Below are 21,907 nucleotides of genomic sequence, written 5' to 3' on the forward strand. Positions count from 1 at the left end.
AGCGTTTGCATATAATAAATGAAAGTTATAAATTCAGATATATTATGAATTTCACTAGTTCGGACTTCCATTGTCTATTATATAAAATGATTTGAAATCCCTGAAACAAGTAAAAGAGAATAATTAAAAAGAATAGTTGAAAATAACAATTATATTAAGCAACAATAAACCTGAAATGAAATGATAGTGAAATAACCTACAAGTAAAAATATAATAATTGAATAAATAAAAATTAAAGGAATGCCAAAAGAAAATAATAAAAAATAAAAAAGTGTAGAGATTCCAAGTCACGTTAGTTCACGACGTTTCGATTGTTGGTATCTACAATCGTCTTCTGGTGATGACTGGACTGATTCCTCCGAGAGATGACTATTTTATAGGTCGTTGAAATACTTTCACTTTCTCTACTTTCCATTTTCCGCTTCACTGATTCCGTGAGAGATGACCGATTTGGCGAGTCATCTCTCACGGAATCAGTGAAGCGGAAAATGGAAAGTAGAGAAAGTGAAAGTATTTCAACGACCTATAAAATAGTCATCTCTCGGAGGAATCAGTCCAGTCATCACCAGAAGACGATTGTAGATACCAACAATCGAAACGTCGTGAACTAACGTGACTTGGAATCTCTACACTTTTTTATTTTTTATTATTTTCTTTTGGCATTCCTTTAATTTTTATTTATTCAATTATTATATTTTTACTTGTAGGTTATTTCACTATCATTTCATTTCAGGTTTATTGTTGCTTAATATAATTGTTATTTTCAACTATTCTTTTTAATTATTCTTTTTTACTTGTTTCAGGGATTTCAAATCATTTTATATAATAGACAATGGAAGTCCGAACTAGTGAAATTCATCACGAAACATTGTCAATCACCTTCAAACAAACAGATATATTATGTCAAGAAAAACCATAAAAACTTCATTCCTGAATTCATATTTTATTATGAATACATTTGCTGAAAAATGTCAATTTTTTTAAAAACACTGTAGGTATTAACTCATCCCTTTCAACAGTATAGAAATCGTTTTGAAGATCAACTTCGTCAGACGCCTCATCTAAATACTTAATAACCTGCTCAAAAAACAAATCCACATATAATTTGTTTTTTATAAAATCATAAAGATTTTTTGATGACAGAAAATCTTTCAGAGCATCTAAAATACCAGAATAACATTTACCCATGAAAGAGCTTATGAAAAAGTAAGTTTCTAAATGAGTGGACTCAAATTGAGAAAAATAGAAAACCATTTTAGAAAGTTCAAAACGAAACTGTTGAGGTGAATTTCGAACGCAATAAATGAATGTACTAACAATGTCATTATCAGTGTCTTCGTTTATTCCAAATGAGTTTATGAACTGTTTTTGAACCGTGCGGTAAAATTCGTCCGTCTTATTTTTTGGAACTGACCTATTAACAGATAAATATAAAATATAAATCATAGTTTTATACAAAGAATGAGAATCTAGAGAAACATTTGTGAGAGATATTTCTTTGCAAGTAGTAGATTTTATGAAAAGAAGTATCACTTTGAAATAACAATTGTGGAGATAGAAATTAGAATCATCAACTGTAATTGACTTTTTAAACAACACTTGCAAGATATTTGTTATGTCCTCTTCAGCAAAGTAGTTATTTTCAAATTTAGATACCAAAATTGATAATACTTTGACGTGTAAGAAGCTGGGTTGATCATCCAACAGAATTTTTCCCAAAGTTATATACATATTACAAGATTCTGTATTCATAATTACAAAAGGAATATTGTTGTTTAGCCATATTCTGTTTTCTGATTTCGTCTTCTTCTCAAAACACTTTAAAATTTCCATTCTTTGTCGAACTTTAAGCAACAGAAAATCATTAAGTTCACTATCAAATTTTTCTAGAAAAAGTGACAGATTTTTCAATGTTCTATGAATTTTTACCATCGATTGTGGTTTGGAGTAATACTCAAATGAATTCTCATACTTTTCATACAACTCTTGAATGAGAAAAACCAAGTTTCTAAAAATATTTTTTTTCATTGTAGTATACTTGCTTATAACGTATTCTGTGATATCATTCAAAACTTCAGGAATATTTTTACAGTGGCAAAGAGATACATATGAACTTACAGCCAACTTTCCAAAGTGATTCTGATAGTTTTTAATGATGTGAACGAACAACATTTGAAAGTACCCCAAAATATCTTGTAAAGAGTTGTCAAAAACTTGCTCTTTAATTTGCGACTCAAGGAAGAAATGGAATACAATTACGGACCTTTCATCCAGAATGTCGGTGGAAAGAATTTTGTAAAAGTAAGTAGCCAAGTTGGGAAATAATGAAAAAAGATCTTCTATGCATTTTGGTCGATTGAAAAAGTGCAGTGAAACTCCATACAACCTTTCAATTAAAGATTTCGCCAGCTGTAGATTAGCATTCCTGGAAAATAAAAATATTTCAGATTATATACTGCCAGTTAAGTTTCATGACGTTAAAAGTAAACTACACAAATATGTACTACTCTTACTACCTCCTCCTTGAGAAGCTTCTTAGGAAACATTCAAAACATCGGAAGTATGATCTTTTATTTCTACTCATTGAGTTCTATTACATAGAAGTTATTTAAAAAAAATCACTTGAATTTTCACTGAAACATGAGCCACACCAAAAAGTGGCTCATGGTGTCAAATGGCTTGAGAGATAGAAAGAAATAGGATTGTTTCTTACGTTGCTGAAAAAAAGTCGTCAGTGAACTACAGAAATGCAATAATTGTGCTAAAGTCACCGGATTGGTGGTCCGGGAGAACATCATTGCTGGAGACATACTGAACAATTTTTGAAATTACTGATAATACGTTTATGGGTCTTAGATCATTCAAAATCTTTAGTTTAGGAATCTTAGAAATCACAAAATTAGGGAATTTTTCCCTCTTTACTGAAAAGTACACGTTTGCAGGCATTTATAAATGATATATAGATATAGTGAGCACCATATTTAAGTGATAAATTCATTTTCTACGTTATTAACCATTTTCAAGAAAAACCCTGAAACACGTCGAATTATGTATTCGAAAAGACACTCTGCGACATAAAGAAATCCCCCCCTCCTTCACCCCCCTCTACGTGACAGCCACCCCCCAATTTTTTTGAATGCAAAAGGGGGTCCAATGATACCTCATTTTGAAGGGTATTCATTTTTCTGTACAGCCATATCTTTATTTTTTAATTTCGTGCATGCGTCATAATGAAATAAAAAATTCAAATTGTTGAAAGGTATGCCATGCACCTTCAATTTATTTGTTTGTTTTTACCAACCATTGTTTGTCCTCCGTGACAGTTGAGTATAAAATTGTATGTTTTCTGTGAACTTGCTGAAGAGAAACAGTTTTGCAGTTGTTGTTTGTGTTTCTTGTTCAGTATTACTTTCAGACAATAGGCTAAAAGTTCTAGCAATGTCTCATTTGACTGAACGTCAAAGAGTAGAAGTGTTAATACTACTAGGATGTGGGGACAAAACTAGAACCCAGAAGAATGTAAGTGAAATGTGCAATAATAAATATCCTGATCATCACATTTCTCAATCTACCGTTAGTAGAATAGAAATGAAATTTCGTGAATTTGGGACTGTCAAAGATATTTCAAAACCAGGCAGGAGTGTATTGATTGACGATGGGAAGAAATTGGATATTTTGGTAGACATCGAGGAAAATCCACATAAACCTACCCGACAACTTGCCGCCGATTACGACATAAGTCAAAGTTCAATATTGCGTGTTTTAAAAAGTGAAAAGTGTCACCCTTATAAAGTATAATTGATACACGATCCAGATCGCAGAACTGAGTTTTTTGCGAAATAATGGAAGCCAAGTGACTGCGGGATCCTTCGTTTAAGAAAAATATATTGTTTTCCGACGAGTCAACTTTTTTTTTGTAATGGAACCGTCAACAGACAGGACTGTCGATATTGGAGCCGAGAAAATCCCCATTGGATGATGGAGGCCCACACTCGATATCCCAGAAAAGTAAATTTTTGGGCAGGAATTATAAATAATCGCATAATTGGACCATACTTTTTCAACGAAACATTGACCGGTGAACGTTACTTGGAGTTTGACTAATTTTTTAGTTCCAACACTGAAAAGACTTTTTCCAGATAATGATAATCCGAATCAAATAGATAGGAGTATCTGGAATCAGCAAGATGGTGCTCCACCACATTTTGCAGCTGACGTGCGTGCATATCTGAATGAAGTTTTTTCCCAACTGATGGATTGGTAGACGAGGTGCTATAGAGTGGTCAGCCCGTTCTGCTTGACTACTTTTTGTGGGGTTACCTAAAATCCAAAGTATACGTCAATAGACCAAACAATATTGAAAGTTTGTAAATCAGATTTAGAGAAGAAATAGAACGTATCACTCCCGAAACCATTCAGGATGTTGTTGATAACTTTCAGCAATGCCTTTATTATTGTCAAGAAACAAATGGCTGTCAGTTTGAACATTTGATCTGAAGACTTCCATTAGTTGCACATTGATTGCTACCGCTTTAATAAATAATTTAGATAATACAATGTATTCAATTTTTTTTTGACGCATGCAATAAATTAAAAAATAAAGATATGGCTGTACAGAAAATTGAATACCCTTCAAAATGAGGTATCACTTGACCCCGTTTTGCATTTAAAAAAATTGGGGGTTGCCGTCACGTTGAGTGGGGTGAAGGAGGGAGGATTTGTTTTATGTCACAGAGTGTCTTTTCTAATACATACTTCGACGTGTTTCAGGCTTTATCTTTAGAATGGCTAATAACGAAGAAAATGAATTTATCCGTTACATATGGTGCTCACTTTATAACAAAATTGGGGTGAGATTTGGTAACTAGAGATAAATCGTTTTGTCGATGTATTATCCGTGTTGATTTATTTAAATTCAAATCGCAAATCTTTCTTGAAACGGGAATCTTTATAGTAGCGAAGGGCATTGTCAGGTGGCTCAATAGCGACTTGGCAGACAGATGTAATGAGATGATGCTTTGAAATATTTGGATCACATCATTCTTCAGGAATGTTTCTCTTGTTGTTTCGCACCACTATATCCTTGATTTAACTCAGATAACTTTTTTCTCGTTTGGAATTGCCTTAATAACCATGGTTTGAAAATTTTCATAGTTGTTCCAGTCATGTTCACTTCTTATTCTTTGAATTCAGCTAGAACTGCATCAGTCGACATCAGTCAACCACGGTGCTTTAGATTTGTTAATTCTGATTGTCAAGATTGAAGCATGAACATCAAATGTTCATGCTCCAATAATTACTGAAAGTTTCAACAATGTCATCTACATCACGCAATAAATATATGTTATACCATGGCAACGTAATGAGCTTATTTTCGTTATTATAGTATGTTCATCATTTACTATTCTACATCCGTATGCCACAAGAAAAGTAAATTTCAAAGTATTACTATTCAAATGATGTAAAATATTCATATGGGAAAAGTCTTTTCGATAGATCCGTTCAACACCTGAGGCTCCAACTCTACCTATCAAATATTAACCTCGGTATATTTTATTTCGAAATTTAACTTTGTAATGTTGATTTTTTTTTAGTTTTTGCTAATTTTCATTATTGTAAAACCAACTGAATTCAATTTTTGATTGATGCAAAAATTAATACCTGACAGTCCAGCTTGGTTTCTTGAAAATATCAACACACTGGATGATCACAGAAGGAATGAATTGTAGCGTTTGTTGATGCAGTCTATTGTCAGATATAAGCAGCTCAATTGTATGTAAAGATGAAGATATTGAGAAATCAGAAGACTGTGAATCAGAAATGAGATTCAGGAGATAGTCAAACACCCATTTTAGAAGAGGCTGAAAAAATTCCGGGGTAATAAAGAGCATGGAAAAGTAGAACGTCTGCGTGATTAAATTTATTTACCCTGCCTGGACATTTTTGAGAGGCACATAAAGCATGTACAACTAGTCTGCTTTCAGGATTCCGTCTCATTTTCATATCTGGCCGCAGAGAAGTATCATATATTGTTTGCAGAACATCATTTAACAGTTTAATTTTCAACACTTTATCATCTTCACTTTCATCCATTTTGCATCCAAATTGTCTTAAGACTTCAACACTCAATGAAACTGGCTTTTTCATGTTGCTTCTATTGATAATTTTTTTCAGAGTCGTAATAGTAGCAATTTTATCAATATTTTGCCATATAGAGTGTAGATCATCCATTATACAAAACATAACTCTCTGAAAGTAGTAAAAGCTATATCAAATGAATTAATTACTGTTTGAATGTATGGTGGACACTTACAACTCATCCCAATATTGTGTCTATTCTTTAACAATGAATAATTGCATGACAAATGAAATAATTTTACTATACACAGGAATTGAGAAAATTGTTATAATGCTTCCAGATATTGTATAAACTTGAAATAGTTTAAGAATATGAAACAGAATTATTACATACACCTCCTACCAACATATGAGTAGGTTCAAATTAACCCCAGCCGATATTAGGAATATATCTTAGATAAAAAGCTAGGAAAAATCAACAGAACGAGCAATTTTGTGAAAAGCAATGAATTTGTTTCTGGAGATATTTGATTTCTACATAATATCTCTAAATTATAATTGTAAAAAAGGTGTAATGAAAATGGTAACCACTTTTTGTAAACACTAATTGAGGTTTCTATAACGGTTTGTTGGGTAATACGATCAATTTATCTTTAAAAAACAATTGTGCTCTTGCCACCATTTTTAATTTTATTGAATTCTTGTCAGGGCTCTGTAACAACGAATTTTACAAAATATATCTGCCACAAACTTCATAACTGTTGTTTCGTTTTTGATGTTGTAAGAAGTAATAATAAAATTACTCAACAAAAAGGAGTTTTTCCATATTGAAACTATAAATAATTTTGACAAGGTGGTACCTGTTTTCATTGATGTAAGACGTGGTTTCTCTTTTTTGTAATATTCCTATTGCTCTCGATGGACATAATCAGAAAGAAGTAGAAAATAATTTCGAGTTTCACCACTTTACACTCGAACATTTTCATAGAATGTAACAAATTACTTTTGTTACATTGCTTCTTTTACGAACAATTTTTCGGATTGGGAATAGAAAATTGTATGTCACCCATTTGTGCAGACTTTTCAAAAGATACGTTTACGATATTTTCTGTTTAAAATGTGCTTTTCCGTTAACCAGCTGTCGCACCCCTACGAACGACAACCCTCAGAAGTCGAAACTTCTGTGAGCTAAGGATTATCGAGGTCTTATCTTTTAACGTGTCATTCCTAACATATTAAAAAATGAGCAATATGAAATATTAGACACTTTTCAATTTTCATCCAAAAGTGAAGTTTACTCTGGATATTGAAGAAAATGATTCGTTAGCATTCCTAGATACCGAAATTATTGAAGATGCAAACCAAGTTTCAGAAGTAGCAAGAGCGCTTATCCGAAAAACAATCAAGCAAAACAGTTCCTCTCCTCACAGTATCAGAGCAAACACAAAAAAAATATAAAATTCACTCTATTGAAAATTTGTCAGAAAAACTTGGCCTGCTACCCAGAAAAACGAACAAATTGAAGGGGGCCTTTTCAAATGAAAATACTGTCGGAAAATATTTTTCTCTGAATAGTAAACTAAAACATCGCTAGATATAGAATCTAAAATAGTCTACAAATTGAACTGTGAAAACTGTCACAAATGCTATGTTGGCCAAACGGGACGTTATCTCAAAACACGAGTTCCATAACACATGAGAGATTCGAAAAAACCTAAATATCAACAGCCCCACGTTAATCATAAAAGAGAGCATGGGCAAATTTTTCATTTCAAACATCCAACAATATTTGTCTAAAAGACTTGAACGGAATGATAAATATTTTTTAACATGATAGTGTCAACACTGAAGGGGTGCCGATGGTCTCAATACTGCATATTTCAATTTAATCAGTCAGGTACCGAAATAATATTTTTTTCTACTCTAATTATTTTTTACATCATTAAAACCAGTTACCCTCTTATCAAAATTATAGATGAAGCCATTCTCTTGATTAATAATAATAATAATAATTTATGTCATTGTGTTACGTTGGTCTAAAATATTTTGTTTGCAATAGTGTTTTTTTTATTTTTTTATATGTATCTAACATGTCTGATGATTTTTTAATCTAGTTATAGTTTCAACATGGGAAAACTCCTTTTTGGTAAGTAATTTTATTATAATTCCATTGTTACTTCTCACAACATTAAAAACGACAACAATTATAAAGTTTGTTGCAAGTTTGTTTTATACAATTCATTGTAACAAAGCCCTAAAAAAAATCCAACTGAATTCTAAACGTTTTTTTCCAAGATAATTTGATCCTGTTATCCAACAAACCTTTGTAGAAACAAGCCATGTGGAATACTAGACTATTCAACTGTCTTATTTAAGGTAATATAAAACCTGACATTGTTAACAACGACATAGGCAATGAGGCAAGTGTCTTATTCCGAAACAGAAATGTCCCCCATTGAGGATAACCGTGTTTCATGTAAGTGAAATTTTACCTATTTCATAAAATATATTGTGTAGTGTTCCTGTGAATGGTATCTGATTCAATTAAATAATGTTGTTTGGAGTGCAAACTGAATTGGAAAGAGTGTTTTTTATATAATGTTCATATAAAAGTAGTTGTTTCAAAAGTATTTTTTCATTCGTGTAATTTAATGTTTATATGAAGTAGTTGTTTCGAGAGGGAATTTTCTTTCAGTTTTTGTCTGAAAGTTACATTTGCACATTTTTTTTGTTGAAGGTGGAGAAGCAGAAAGCCAAAACATTTCTTAAAAAAAATGATCATCTAAAAATATATCCCTTTTAAGTCGAAATAGTTAACTTTTTTATATGTCCTTTACTACTAACCTATGGTATATTGCATCAAGTAATTTTGAAACTTACATATGACCAAACAATGTTAGAGAAAAATTAACTGTCAAAACTGTGTCAAAGAGGAATGTGATAATATAAATCACTGAAGATGCATATTAATTTGGTATTCAATTAACAGTAAAGTTCAAAAGTCCTTATCTGGGTATTGACAGGAATATAATATCAAGTTAATAATGTCATTCACAAATGTTTTTTTCAAAGAGTGATTGGCCAATCCATTTTATTGAAACAATTTAGAATAAGGTAACCACTAAAGACAGATTTAAAACATTACATAATGAATATAATTCTGCTCAATTAACCATATTCACATGGAAGTGGTTGTTCATGATTCAGGAGTTTCATGATTGGCAACATTGATGAGTATTTCAGCTAAAAACAACAAATGCAACTGTAGTTGGCAATGTTATATTAATATCAAAAATAATAGTGAATCAACATATCATACATTTTCATTATCATAGATTTAACAATATAAACCTCACATACACCAGATATATTAAACAGTAAAATTTGAAATTTTTGAAAATTTCATCAAGAATAGTATGCGGAAAGTAGGTTGGTGTACACTTGACAAATGGCAAGATAAGCAGTCAGATAATGGCAAGATAAGCAGTCAGAAAAATATAATTTTCTTTCATATACCAGTTGGCTTTATGGAATATCACAAAATGAAAATTATTTTCCAACCCTCAACAATTAGGGTGTGAGAGATTCCCATTTCAAAACAATCCTCAACAATGATATAAACTGAATCATAAATTGAAAATTCAAATAAATATTTAAGGAAAACTTACTTGCTTCCGCTTTAACCATTATGGATATTTGTGAATAAAATGAAATGAGTAGAAAACCAAATGTTCTATTGAAATATCTTGAGAACTATCGTTTAATTTCCAATGGGAATCTTGAGGAAAATCAACACATCTCTTATTCGTTGTAGACAATATTGAAATATTGAAAGTGTCCACTGTATACTTACAGCTACGAAAGTTTCAAAAACCTTTTTGGATTTATATGAAGCATTTTCTATAAAATCACTTTCTAATACAAACTCTATCAAACCAAGGGACTCTTTTATGAGTAATTCAAAATTTTGTACTTTGAAATTATGTCTTCTAGCTGATGCTAAAATCTCCAAGTACAAAACACTTTTGAACAACTTATTTTCATTTGTATCATGAAACAAATGTTCTAAAAGTAAGTGTCTAATTTCTTCAATGAAACTTTCATTTTCTAGTTGCAACCCTGTTTGGAAAATTATATTGGAACAATTGACAATCTTCTCTGTATTGTGTAAAGTTGAAATGTTTTCAATCCTCGCGATCACTTGTTTAAGGATATCTACGTTGACAAAGGTGTGATGTGAATAATAATGCAGTATTAGGTTAGTCAATCTTGGACTGTAATAATCATTTCTCACAAAACACCATTCGAGTCTCGAAACCAGAACTTTGTTTTCAAATTTCCACTTGTTTGAATTTTTCAGTTCCTTGTATAACAGATTTTCTCCTTTGCCATAAATATCCTTCTTGTCCACTTTGTAGATTAGAGTTAAATCCATATGAGACCCTGAAAAAGTTTGTCAATAAATATTGTAAGAATAGTAAATGTTTGAATGAAGTTCACAACAGGAACAGAAATATTTGGATAATTAAAAAGTTGAGTAAATTTAAAAAATTTTAGTTTCATATTTGCATTTCATCTTATTACTTATTGAACAAAAGTGAAGGAAATCAGAGTTTTTCATCGAACTTTTTTGGACATTTTCACCTTCTGCAGTCTGATTGTGGAAGTCGATAAAAATAATTTTGTTTATCAATTCCATTATTTCAATATTACTTTTATTGCAACCTGTCGATCATCCAAATTTGTTCATTCTATTAGACAATGATGGTCGAAATGTAAAAACTACAAATATCTAAGGTAAAATATGAATGAAAATAGACTGATGACAAACATTGATTAGATAGAAGAGAAACTTTTGTGAGATAAACTGGAAAACTTATACAAGGTATAAGAAGGAAAATGTTCTGGCAATACCTTCGTGCATTCTATCAGAAAAATATTCCACATTGGGACATGAAAATACAATAGTCATTTCGTTACAGTTCAATTGCTTTTATATCTAAGATAATTTTCTCAAACGATTTGCAGTTGTTCTTTTAGTTCTTATAACAATGAAAGATTAAATTTATGCTAAAAATTGTGAAATTGAAAAAAATTTCAGAAAATAGAAAAGGTTTTAATCTGTTGCTGAAACTGATTGAAAATATGAATGACTGGAATTTAAAAAATAGAAGGCAGTTTACTCAATCCCAGAAATATTTTTTACAGACTGCAGAAACATTTAGAACACCTGCTTCTATAGTGGAGATATCCCACTTCACTATGGCCTCGAATGAAAGAGGAAAGTTTTAAATGATTTTATTCTATATAAATACCAAATCCATTAACCACAAATCAGAAATGACAAAGTAATGAAGTTTATAGAAAAAATTGTGGGGAGAGTGGGTCGGAGAGAGCCACACCCTAAATCGGTAAGACCAATCAGCCTTTCATCCTTCCTGCTGATATTGGACGGACATATCAGGAGGGTAGCATTATATGCATCCCCCTGAATAACCACCAGTATGCTTATCAAACCGGCAAATCGACAGATTTAGCATTAAACAACCTCGTTGAGAAAATCTCCCAATCCCTTGACAACAAGGAGATTGCGGTTGCTGTATTTCTTGATATTGAAGGAGTATTGACAATGCACTACCTAAATCTATAGGATTGTCTCTGGCTAGAAAGGGTATAGAATCGACCATAACTGGCTGGATCTATACCATGCTAGTAAACAAAACTGCAACTACGACTCTTCAAGACGAGGTTCAGGGTTACCAGGGGCTGCCCTCAAGGTGGGGTACTATCTCCCCTTCTGTGGTCGCTCCTGATGGATAATCTGCTTGGTTCCCTTGTCGGAAAAAAGTTGATCTGTAAGCTTATGCAGATGACCTTGTCATCCTGGCAAGGTCCTCGTCGGGAAAGGTAGCTTGTAATATTCTTCAAAGCACGTTGGACGTTGTTCACAGTTGGTGCCTGAGGGAGCAGATGTCTATCAACCCCAGCAAAACTGTGTTAATCACCTTCACCAAGAGGAGAAAATTGGACGATCTAACACCAATTTCCCTCAACGGTGAGGTCATTCCATTTGGAACCAAGGTGAAATATCTTGGCATTGTCCTTGATAAAAGACTCACTTGGAAAAAGTTTTAATCCATTGGATTTATGTGATGATTGTCAGACCAATGATCACTTCTGATGCCGTTGCTTGGTGGCCAATGGCTTTACAGAAAACGGACCAAGTTGAGCTCTCTAGTTTACAGAGACAGGCTTGTCTGGCTATCACTGGTGCCATCAGTACCACACTGTCAGCGGCCATGGGGATCTTTCTAGATCTACCTCCTCTCCACATTTTTTTGGAGACAGAGGCTAGATGGACTGCATACAGACTTGTGCACATTGCCAATTGCACAAATAGATTAAATGCAGAGTACAACAGACTGTTGGTTGACACTGGAAGTCACAGCATTCTGGAAATGACCTCTGACTTTATGCCTCCAACTGTCAACTACGAACTGCCTTATAAGGGACTATTCCCGGGTAGAGAGGACTGGATCCTCCGGGATAAGGAAATATTAAGAACAGATAGTTGTTGGTTCACAGATGGATCAAAAACACCTTTCGGTTCTGGTGCAGGTGTTTTCAGTCACAGACCCAGAACAGAGATATCTACCTGCCTAGGAACTTATGCGACTGCATTTCAAGCGAAATTTACGCTATTGAATTGTGTGCGGAAAGATTGGATAAATCCAACCTCACACACAAGTCAAGAAAAATATTCTTCGGACAGTCAAGCGGCGTTGGAAGTTCTTGGCTCCTACCGAGCAACATCTAAATTGGTAGCAAATTGTCAAAAACGACAGATTTTCTCTGGTCTAGATTCCTGGCCATACTGGCCTGGAAGGTAATGAAGCTGCTGACTCTCTTGCAAAGAAGGGTGCTGCAAGCGGCTTCATCGGACCAGAACCTGGCATTGTCATCTCTTTGGGCTTTGCCAAACAAACATTGAACACCTGGATGGCAAGAAGATTTATGGACTTCTAGCAGAATCTTCCAGGATTGGCTCACTCCAAGGCATTTATCCATCCTTTGAAACTTGATACCAAACAGTTATTGGACTACAGTAGGGATGAACTACGATGTCTAACAGGCCTTCCTACTGGTCACTGTCATTTGAATCATCATATGCAGAGACTTGGACTGTCGGAAGATAGTGTCTGTCGCCTCTGTTTGGAAAATGATGTAACAGCATAGCATTTACTTTGTGCCTGCCCCGCTGGGGACCAAATCAGGTTTTTAGAGTTCGGCAGATCCGTACTCTCACCATCTGACCTGAAAGACCACTCACCATACGAACTAATCGGCTTCGTGGGCGACTGCCCATCATATTTTGCAACAAAACCATTTCATAGACTTTAGTTCATTGAGATTAGTTAGACAAGTTAACAACAACAGGCAACTAGATGCCTATGAGAGTGTAGAAATAAGTAAACACAATAATATTATGAATAACGATGACGGACCTATACCAAAGAGCATACTATATAGCTTGTTAAAATAAAATAAAATAATGTTGTTGGGTTTACTGATTACTACATAAGGACACATTGCAAAAATAAATTTGGATAGGCAATATTGTGAAATTCATATTTATATAGCTGAAAATTGTCTTATATAAACATATATTGTAAAATAATAGATAAGGCAAAATTGTTAAATTAATTTAGGTTGGTATGCCTGGATGGTTTACGTGTATGAGTTACCCTTATAGTATAAATAGGATTAGCTCGCACTAGTCCTTAGTTTTAATCTTCCTCTTTGAAGATGATCACTTGGTGATCAAAATACGTGTCGAGGTGTTAAAAATAACGATTTGGTGTTGGAAAAAAAACTCCAGTAATATTCATTACTACAACAAAGGTTCCAAACAGTGCATCATAAGAATACAATCTCAAACAAATAAGTATTTAATTGAAGGGGGTTGAGAAATCTGTTTTTTTTTTTTAATGTGGTATAAATAGATATTCCTTTGAATTATACCGTCAACGGACACATTGCACCAATCAATAGGACTGACTTGACTTTTTCCATAGAAAGAAAATATTACATCATTTTCTGTTAGGAGTTTAAAAGCCATGCTAGAGGGGTTGGTTGTGATATTCTTCAATTCACTTCGAGAGCCCCACGCTGAATAAAAAGCTATACAACAAAGAAGCTAGTTGTTCGGGAACCGTGAAGCGCCCGAAACTGTCAGCACATATACAGTGTGACCCATTTAAAATGGAACCACCCCTGTAGAATGTGCATTTTTCAATCAATCTCAATTTTTTTTTATTGAAATATTAAGTATGAAAAACTGTGTCTTGATACTAACTTTCACAATTTTAGTTTCATTTCCAAGGCACTCTATGGTTTTTTTTGTTTGTCAAAAACGGCAAAAGTTTATTAGGCAATTTTTGTTTTCAAATTTGACTACACCACTGGATTCGTAGTCGTTATAAATCAAAACTGTCAAATTTTCATTAAAAAATATTTGTTAACAACGAAGTTACAACAACTTCAATTTTGGAAACAAAGTATTTGTTTGTAATTTTTATTCAGATTATAGACATATTTGAGATCTGACAACACTGTCATCACCAAGTAGAACACAAGTGAATTTTTACAGTGAAAATCCGAAGTCAACAGCTCAATGCGTTCTACAGTTATAACTCCTGAAAATATGGTAATGTGAGAGATTTGTGGTGCAAGCGTTTTGTAATAAAAATCTGACTACGCCACTGGATTTGTGGATAATATTCCCTTAAAATCATTCATTTGAGTGTAGGTTACGAGAAGTGTATTCTAGAATAACAGAAAATTAAAAATTCATTTTCAAGTTATGCAGTACTTAGTACATTCTTCCGCATAGCCGCTAAAATCAAATTGATTTAAAGCATGGAAATCATTTATTCAATAATAAAACAGAGAGCAGGACAAAAATTGTTCCCTGTAAATTCTTCATAACTCAGCTAAAACAATCTTATAGAGGAGATATCAATAATTTGAGGAAGCTGAACTCATTATGCAAAGGTTTTATAATAAATCAACAGTAGGCTGTGATTTTGACAGTTAATCATAAATAAAATAATAGTTGTTAGTTACGTGCATTTAATAATGGCTTTGCAATTATCATTAGAAGAAAGAATTGAAATTGTGAGAATTTCTGGGGACAATTATCATAGTGAAAGAGAAGCAGCTAGGATATTTAATCACAGACATCCAAATCGACTTCCCATTGACAGAAGCACCGTCAGTAAAATTAACAAAACATTTAAAGAAACCGGTGCAGTCAGCAAACATATTTTAAAAAATAATCACCGAAGAAGAAATTTAAACGAAGGTGCTGTTTTAGATTATTTTAGAAACCACCCAAACAGAAGTTTACGAGTCGCCAGTTTGGATTTAAACTTACCGAGAGAGACTATTCGACGATGTCTTAAACAAAACAAAATGGGAGCATTTAAACCTAAATTTCTTCACTCTTTAAAGGCAGGTGATGAAGTGAAACGTATGGAATTTTGTTTGTGGGCACAAGGCGAGTACCTGAATACAAGAAATTTTTTAAACTGCATAATGTTTAGTGATGAAGCTTCTTTCAGCACCAATGGGGTAGTTTCATCGCAAAATGCTCGGTATTGGGCTACGGAAAATCCGCACTGGATCATAAACTGTAAAAGTCAATATTCCGAAAAAGTTAACGTTTGGTGTGGTATAGTACAAAATAGAATAATAGGTCCATATTTTTTTGATGGAAACATAAACGGGCAAATTTTTTTGGAATTTCTAAATAACCAATTATCGGACGAAATAGATGAAATGCCTCTTGCGGAACAAGTAAATTTATATTTTCAGCTCGACGGCTGTTCCGTGCACAATTCGAGGATTGTTAAAGAGTGGCTAAATAACCAGTTTCCAAATCATTGGATAGGACGAGGTAGTGACTTAATTGAATGGCCACCTAGATCGCCTGAACTAACAATATTAGACTTTTTTCTGTGGGGTATTCTGACACAAAAAGTATACAGAACAAGACCAACGAATCGAGCTGAACTCATGCAAAGGATACGACAATCTTGTGCCGAAATTACAGTTCAACAAATAAGAAATAGTGTAAACAATATTCGGAAGAGATACGATAAATGTATTGAACTTAATGGAGGTTTGGTAGAAGCCACAAAAATTTGAATGTTTAGTTTTAAATCAATGTTTATTTTAGTATCAGTTTTTTCTTAATGGCAATTAATTGTTGAATAAATACTTTGAAACTTGTTTGTATACATTTTGTTTTCATCAGCTATAGAAGAAGGTAGAGTAAGTTTAGAATCTCATAAAATGTGATTTTCCAGGTGCGCTGTTACAAAAGTACTATTATTTATTATTGGGAAACTTCCAAAAAGCTCACAAGTATGACCATTAATACTTCAAGATTCTATCAAGATTTGGTAAAAGCGCAATTGGGAGATCCCATGACATGAGATTCTGAACTTGGTCTACTACTGCGTAACTTGAAAATGAACTTTTAATTTTCTGTTATTCAATTATTCAATTTTTATTTTAATTTTCACTTCTCGTAACCTACACTCAAATGAATGATTTTAAGGGAATATTATCCACAAATCCAGTGGCGTAGTCAGATTTTTATTACAAAACGCTTGCACCACAAATCTCTCACATTACCATATTTTCAGGAGTTATAACTGTAGAACGCATTGAGCTGTTGACTTCGGATTTTCACTGTACAAATTCACTGGTGTTCTACTTGGTGATGACAGTGTTGTCATACCTCAAATATGTCTATAATCTGAATAAAAATTACAAACAAATACTTTGTTTCCAAAATTGAAGTTGTTGTAACTTCGTTGTTAACAAATATTTTTTAATGAAAATTTGACAGTTTTGATTTATAACGACTACGAATCCAGTGGTGTAGTCAAATTTGAAAACAAAAATTGCCTAATAAACTTTTGCCGTTTTTGCCTTGGAAATGAAACTAAAATTGTGAAAGTTAGTATCAAGATACAGTTTTTCATAATTAATATTTCAATAAAAAAAAAATTGAGATTGATTGAAAAATGAACATTCTACAGGGGTGGTTCCATTTTAAATGGGTCACACTGTATAAATGAAATTACAATTGTTATGAATATTTATAATTCTTTTAAAATACAATATCCGTACTTGGTGCAAAAATGCGCGAGTATGGCCGGCGTCAATAGATTGACAATTTTTAGAACTCTTAAGGAACTCAAGGAAAACAACAGCTTATTGGAGATAAAAGTATCCACGTGCAGAAATTGTTTGGTAATCAACTCTTTTCACATAAAAATATAATTATAAAAAACCCCAATTTCGAAATATTAGAGTGCTGTTTCTTGAAAAATAGAGATTTTAAATACGAACAATTTATAAAATCATTCAGGAGGGGATCACAAAAGATACTTTTATATTGCATACTGGGATTGTAACATAACTTCAAATGCTCTTTTATGAAGATAATGAATCTCAGATTCATGCAACAATGATTCGCAACAAGCAACAATATGTGGGAGAATTTAAAGGCAATCAAAGACAAACATACAAAAAAAAATTACCTGTCAGTGTTGTCCATATTATCTGTAACAGTTGGGCACCAACTTCATAATGATCTGTAATTAGATTTCCATAGCAGTATTCATAAGCTTCGTTAACAACTTTCTCATAAAAATTCATGTTTTCACAGCCTCTTTTTAAATCATTATGTGCATAAAAGAAGACCTGGGAAAACATCAAACTGAGACTCTTCAATTCATTGTCTTCAAGACATGTTTTCAAATTGGAGTGCAAGAAGTCCATCATGATTTTGATATCACTTATTATTGGACAAAGAGTTTTTTTTCTATAAGTTGCAGCCAGTCTCAGTCCTAGATTTCTTGTGTCAACATTGTAAAAGAAAAGGCTTACATCTTTCAGTGGGTATCCATGTTTCCTCGATTCGAGTAATATAGATGCTTTCAGTCTTCGATCTATTGGTTCATTTTTCAGAAAATCATAAAATTCTGTTTTGTAAGCTAAAACACTGGATGGTATCCAATACTTCACAAGACTTTGGTAGAATTCACTGAAATGAATATGATGATTGCTTTATTCAAAAATAGTCTCCAAATTCTTACCCTTCATACTCAATTTTCAGCAATTTTTTGCAAAAATATGGCCAAATTTGGTTACGCCAATTTTCAAAGCTACAAATCAGCAGTCTATCGTATAAAAAACCTCCATCTTTACTCTCAATACTGTTGGTGAACATTTTCAAAACTTTTTTGACTAATGTCTTAAGATTTATTATAACATAATGGTCTGGAAGTAGCCTCAAGAGAGGAAAAGTCTCTATACCTCTTACAGGTAATATCAAACTATTATGGATTGATTCTAGCGATTCAAAAGATAGAAAATTAATTACTATTTTTGAGATTCCATGAGCAATTTGTTTGAAACCTATTATCGGCGACAAGGCTACTTTACTCATACATTTCAGAACATCACAACTCAAAGAATTTGATAGAATATCTTGTCTCTTCAGTAAATATTGAAGAGTTTTCAAGAGATAAAGTGAGTTTTCTTTTACTATATCTATGAGCTCAATGATGTACTCAACTAAAGAAATTAACACTTCTGTTTTGTAATAATCGACACTTTCAGTTTTTTCATGAAGAATATTGAAGTGTTTTATTGAATTCAAGAGAATAATTTTAAACAACCACTTATCTGCCACAGCTATTTTATAGTTAGACAATGATATACCCTTTTTCACATCAATTTCCTTCAGAACATCAATGAATTCGGGAAAATAACTTCTGAATGGAACTCTATAAGATATAATTTTTGAGGCAATTTCTATGTCATTAGAATCCATGCAATTTTCTGTAAGACTGGCAATGTATATAATCCAACTTATGTTTTCTTCCATGTTTTGTTCATCTTCCGAAATGTTGTGCTGAAATTAATACTAACAGTAAAGTATTACAAGTCCATGTTATGAATATATACCAGCTTATTAAATATCCTAGCCATTTTACATCATTTTTTTACTCTTTTTTACTTAAAATGTATTCAATAAAATAGATCCACTAAGTCAAAATATAACCTCTATGAACATGAACCTAACCACATTATTTCATAACTATAACACTTTGACATTTCAACTGACAGCTAACGAATAAAAGTTTTTGTTTTTGTACACTTAGGCACAGATTACACTGTGACTTAGGCTTGAAGATATTATTGCATGACAATTATTTGACCAGATTTCCATGACCTTGGCCATTTAATCATTTTAAATGGGTAGTTTGAGTGGAAAATTTTAAAGTCATATCGAAAACAGTAAATGGGAACCAGGAAGAAGAGGTGAAATAGTATATTATTACTAGCTGATCCGGCAAACGTTGTTTTACCACATACATTATTTTCATAAGAACAATGACACTTACAAATAATATTAATTCCTTAATGCTATAATGTGTACAATATTTTTCGTTAGTCGATGTTCAGCTAACACAAACGAAATGGCTACTTGAGAACATGCCGCGTATAATTGTCCCCGTGAAAAACATGATGTGCTCAAATCCAAGCCACAAACGGACATTATTTGGCCTAGGGACTTATTAATAGTCATTGCAAATGCCAATCTAATTAGAATTTGCACACGTTTAAAATGAATTAGCACATTTGTAGTTATGATATGGATTCGTGATATCAATGGCAACGGCAACTTTTTTCATTAATGTTTTAATGAATAATCGAGTGACTTTGCACTGTCGTGGGGGATTCAAATTACGGAGCGATCTAATCTTCAGCAGTAAATTATGTATGGTGACATGCCTGGCAAATCCGATGAGTTCAAATTTTCTGTTGGATAATTCACAGCTTCGGTGGCATAACAAATTATATCTACGCTCGATGGATAAACAATAATAGTGGCTGAAAACTGTGCAGGCAGTGAGAGAAGGCTTGTTCTGCAAAGGAGAAAGGAGACGGCTTCGTGCTCATTCCTATTTCGTCCTTGCTGTTTACTGAGTGAGAAGTGACACCGGTAGACGTCTGGCGGGAATAACTGATCTATGATCAGGGTAAAAATGATAAATTACTAAAGTGGCTATTAAAAGTAGGGGTTGGCGATAGAAGTATAAGAATTGGGGGTTATATTCGAGTGACTTTGCACAGTCGTGGTGGAATCAAATTACGGAGCGATCTAACCCTCAGTTGTAAATTTTGTGGTGGCATGCCTGGCAAATCCAATGAGTTCAAAATCTCTGTTGGATAATTCACAGCTTCGGTGGCATCGCAAACTGTATCTACGTTAAATGAGTAAACAATAATAGTGACCGAAAACTGTGTAGTGTAGGCAGTGAGAAAAGGCTTATTGGGTGGAAGAGACAGGAGACCGGCATCTTTCTCATCCCTACTCCGTGCTGTTTACTGAGTGGGGAGCATCGACATAACCGTTATAAGTTATGTCGGTGGTGAGGAGTGACACCGGTAGACGCCTGGTGGGAATAAGCGACCTATGATCAGGGTTAAAAATGATTAAATTACTAAAATGGATATTTGAAATAGGGGTTGGTGATATAAGGGTGAAAATTGAGGGTTAATGTATTTTTGGTGTCATATTATAAAAAAATAAAACAAAAACATTTTTCTGAAAAAATCAAAAAAAGTCTCGGGGGGAACAACTTCATCACTTAGGAGCATGAAAAATAGATTGAAACCTAATCTCAGACCTACCGAATATACATATTAAATTTCATGGTATGGTAACTAACACTGAATGCAATATAATACGTGTTATTCAAAGAATTATTTTCTCCAAGAAAAATACAAAAGTTTCCAAATGCAAACATTGGTGTGCGCTTTGCGCTTCTGTGAATGGAATGTCAAAGCACAGTATAGCTAAAACCAATAGTGTCACTCTTGTCGGAACTTTTGATGTTTGTGTCTCACAGTTTCATTTTTTAGGACCCCTGCGCATCCATAATTACCCGCCACTAGTGAAATTGTCAGCGTTTGACATTTCATACACTGCTCAACAAGTGACTAATAGATATAAACTGGTCGACAGTAAAACATATTTTATGGAAATAAAATATTTCTTATAAAATTGGGATGAGTGTTAAAGAGAAATCTTCTGTAACTATTGTATTGCACTACAGATGATATATGAACTGTTGTTACTTTTCTCAACGACAACTCTTGATACACTCTTAACTGCATGTATCGCACGTTTGTCGTTCTAAATATTTCTAAGTATTTTCAAAGCTATCGCAGTCACATATTATCTTGGAACCAAATTACTCCATAAAAATTCAATGTGAGAAATTAATTTGTCAATATACGTATATTTTAGTCTGAAGGTGAATGGTAGATATTCAGAACATTCATTGGGAACGGAAGTGAGTTTTGATAAAATATTCATTGAAAACTTTGTTAGATCAGTATATCTTGTCTCGTTCAAAAGAAAAGGGGGATGCCTTCATTTAGAGTATTTTGAGAAAAATTGCTATGGGCAATTATTTTAGAATTACCACCACATGTGTATGCGTTGGATGGATTTTTCTAAAGAACATATTATTGATTCAGACTTTCTCTGAAGTTTTGAAGGAGAGTTTTATTTACCATGCTGCTCATAAGGTGGAACAAAATTCTCGAAGAATATGAATTTAATAACCAGAATATGCTTCAAGCAGCTCAAATAACCGCTTCTTGGAGAATTTATTCTGAAGTACTCCGCACAAATCTAATCCCACAAATATAGTCAGTATAGTCAATAGTCAAT

General features: G+C 33.1%; 1 protein-coding gene across 6 annotated transcripts; it reads right to left on the reverse strand.

Annotated features, from left to right (window-relative positions):
• Window positions 1-923: 923 nt before the first annotated feature.
• Window positions 924-21,758, reverse strand: LOC111509942 (uncharacterized). Of its 6 annotated transcripts, none has more exons than XM_023165798.2 (7): window positions 19,126-21,758; window positions 18,252-19,072; window positions 17,694-18,199; window positions 9,932-10,521; window positions 5,929-6,249; window positions 5,662-5,861; window positions 924-2,425 (listed from the first exon to the last, which is right to left on the reverse strand). In XM_023165798.2, exons 1-7 carry the CDS (start codon window positions 19,147-19,149, stop codon window positions 937-939), a joined length of 3,951 nt encoding a protein of 1,316 aa, XP_023021566.2. In that variant the 5' UTR covers window positions 19,150-21,758; the 3' UTR covers window positions 924-936. The 6 variants fall into 6 exon arrangements, with proteins under 6 accessions (XP_023021566.2, XP_074039822.1, XP_074039821.1 ...); XM_074183721.1 differs by lacking the exon at window positions 19,126-21,758 and having other exon boundaries at window positions 17,694-17,747; window positions 18,043-18,199; window positions 18,880-19,019; XM_074183722.1 differs by lacking the exon at window positions 924-2,425 and adding an exon at window positions 3,117-4,320.
• Window positions 21,759-21,907: the final 149 nt, after the last annotated feature.

Source organism: Leptinotarsa decemlineata, unplaced genomic scaffold, assembly GCF_025532065.1.
Source record: "Leptinotarsa decemlineata unplaced genomic scaffold, Ldec_3_MD MMD2_tig00026340_RagTag_RagTag, whole genome shotgun sequence".
NCBI lineage: Eukaryota > Metazoa > Arthropoda > Insecta > Coleoptera > Chrysomelidae > Leptinotarsa > Leptinotarsa decemlineata.

Excerpts from the sequence above, each read along its gene's own strand:
- LOC111509942 (XM_023165798.2), bottom strand. The coding sequence starts at position 19,149 with ATGGCTAGGATATTTAATAAGCTG. Across the intron at positions 19,073-19,125 it reads CTAGGATATTTAATAAGCTG|CACAACATTTCGGAAGATGA; the intron begins GTATATATTCAT and ends TATTAATTTCAG. Across the intron at positions 5,862-5,928 it reads CTCAAAAATGTCCAGGCAGG|CCTCTTCTAAAATGGGTGTT; the intron begins GTAAATAAATTT and ends GAATTTTTTCAG.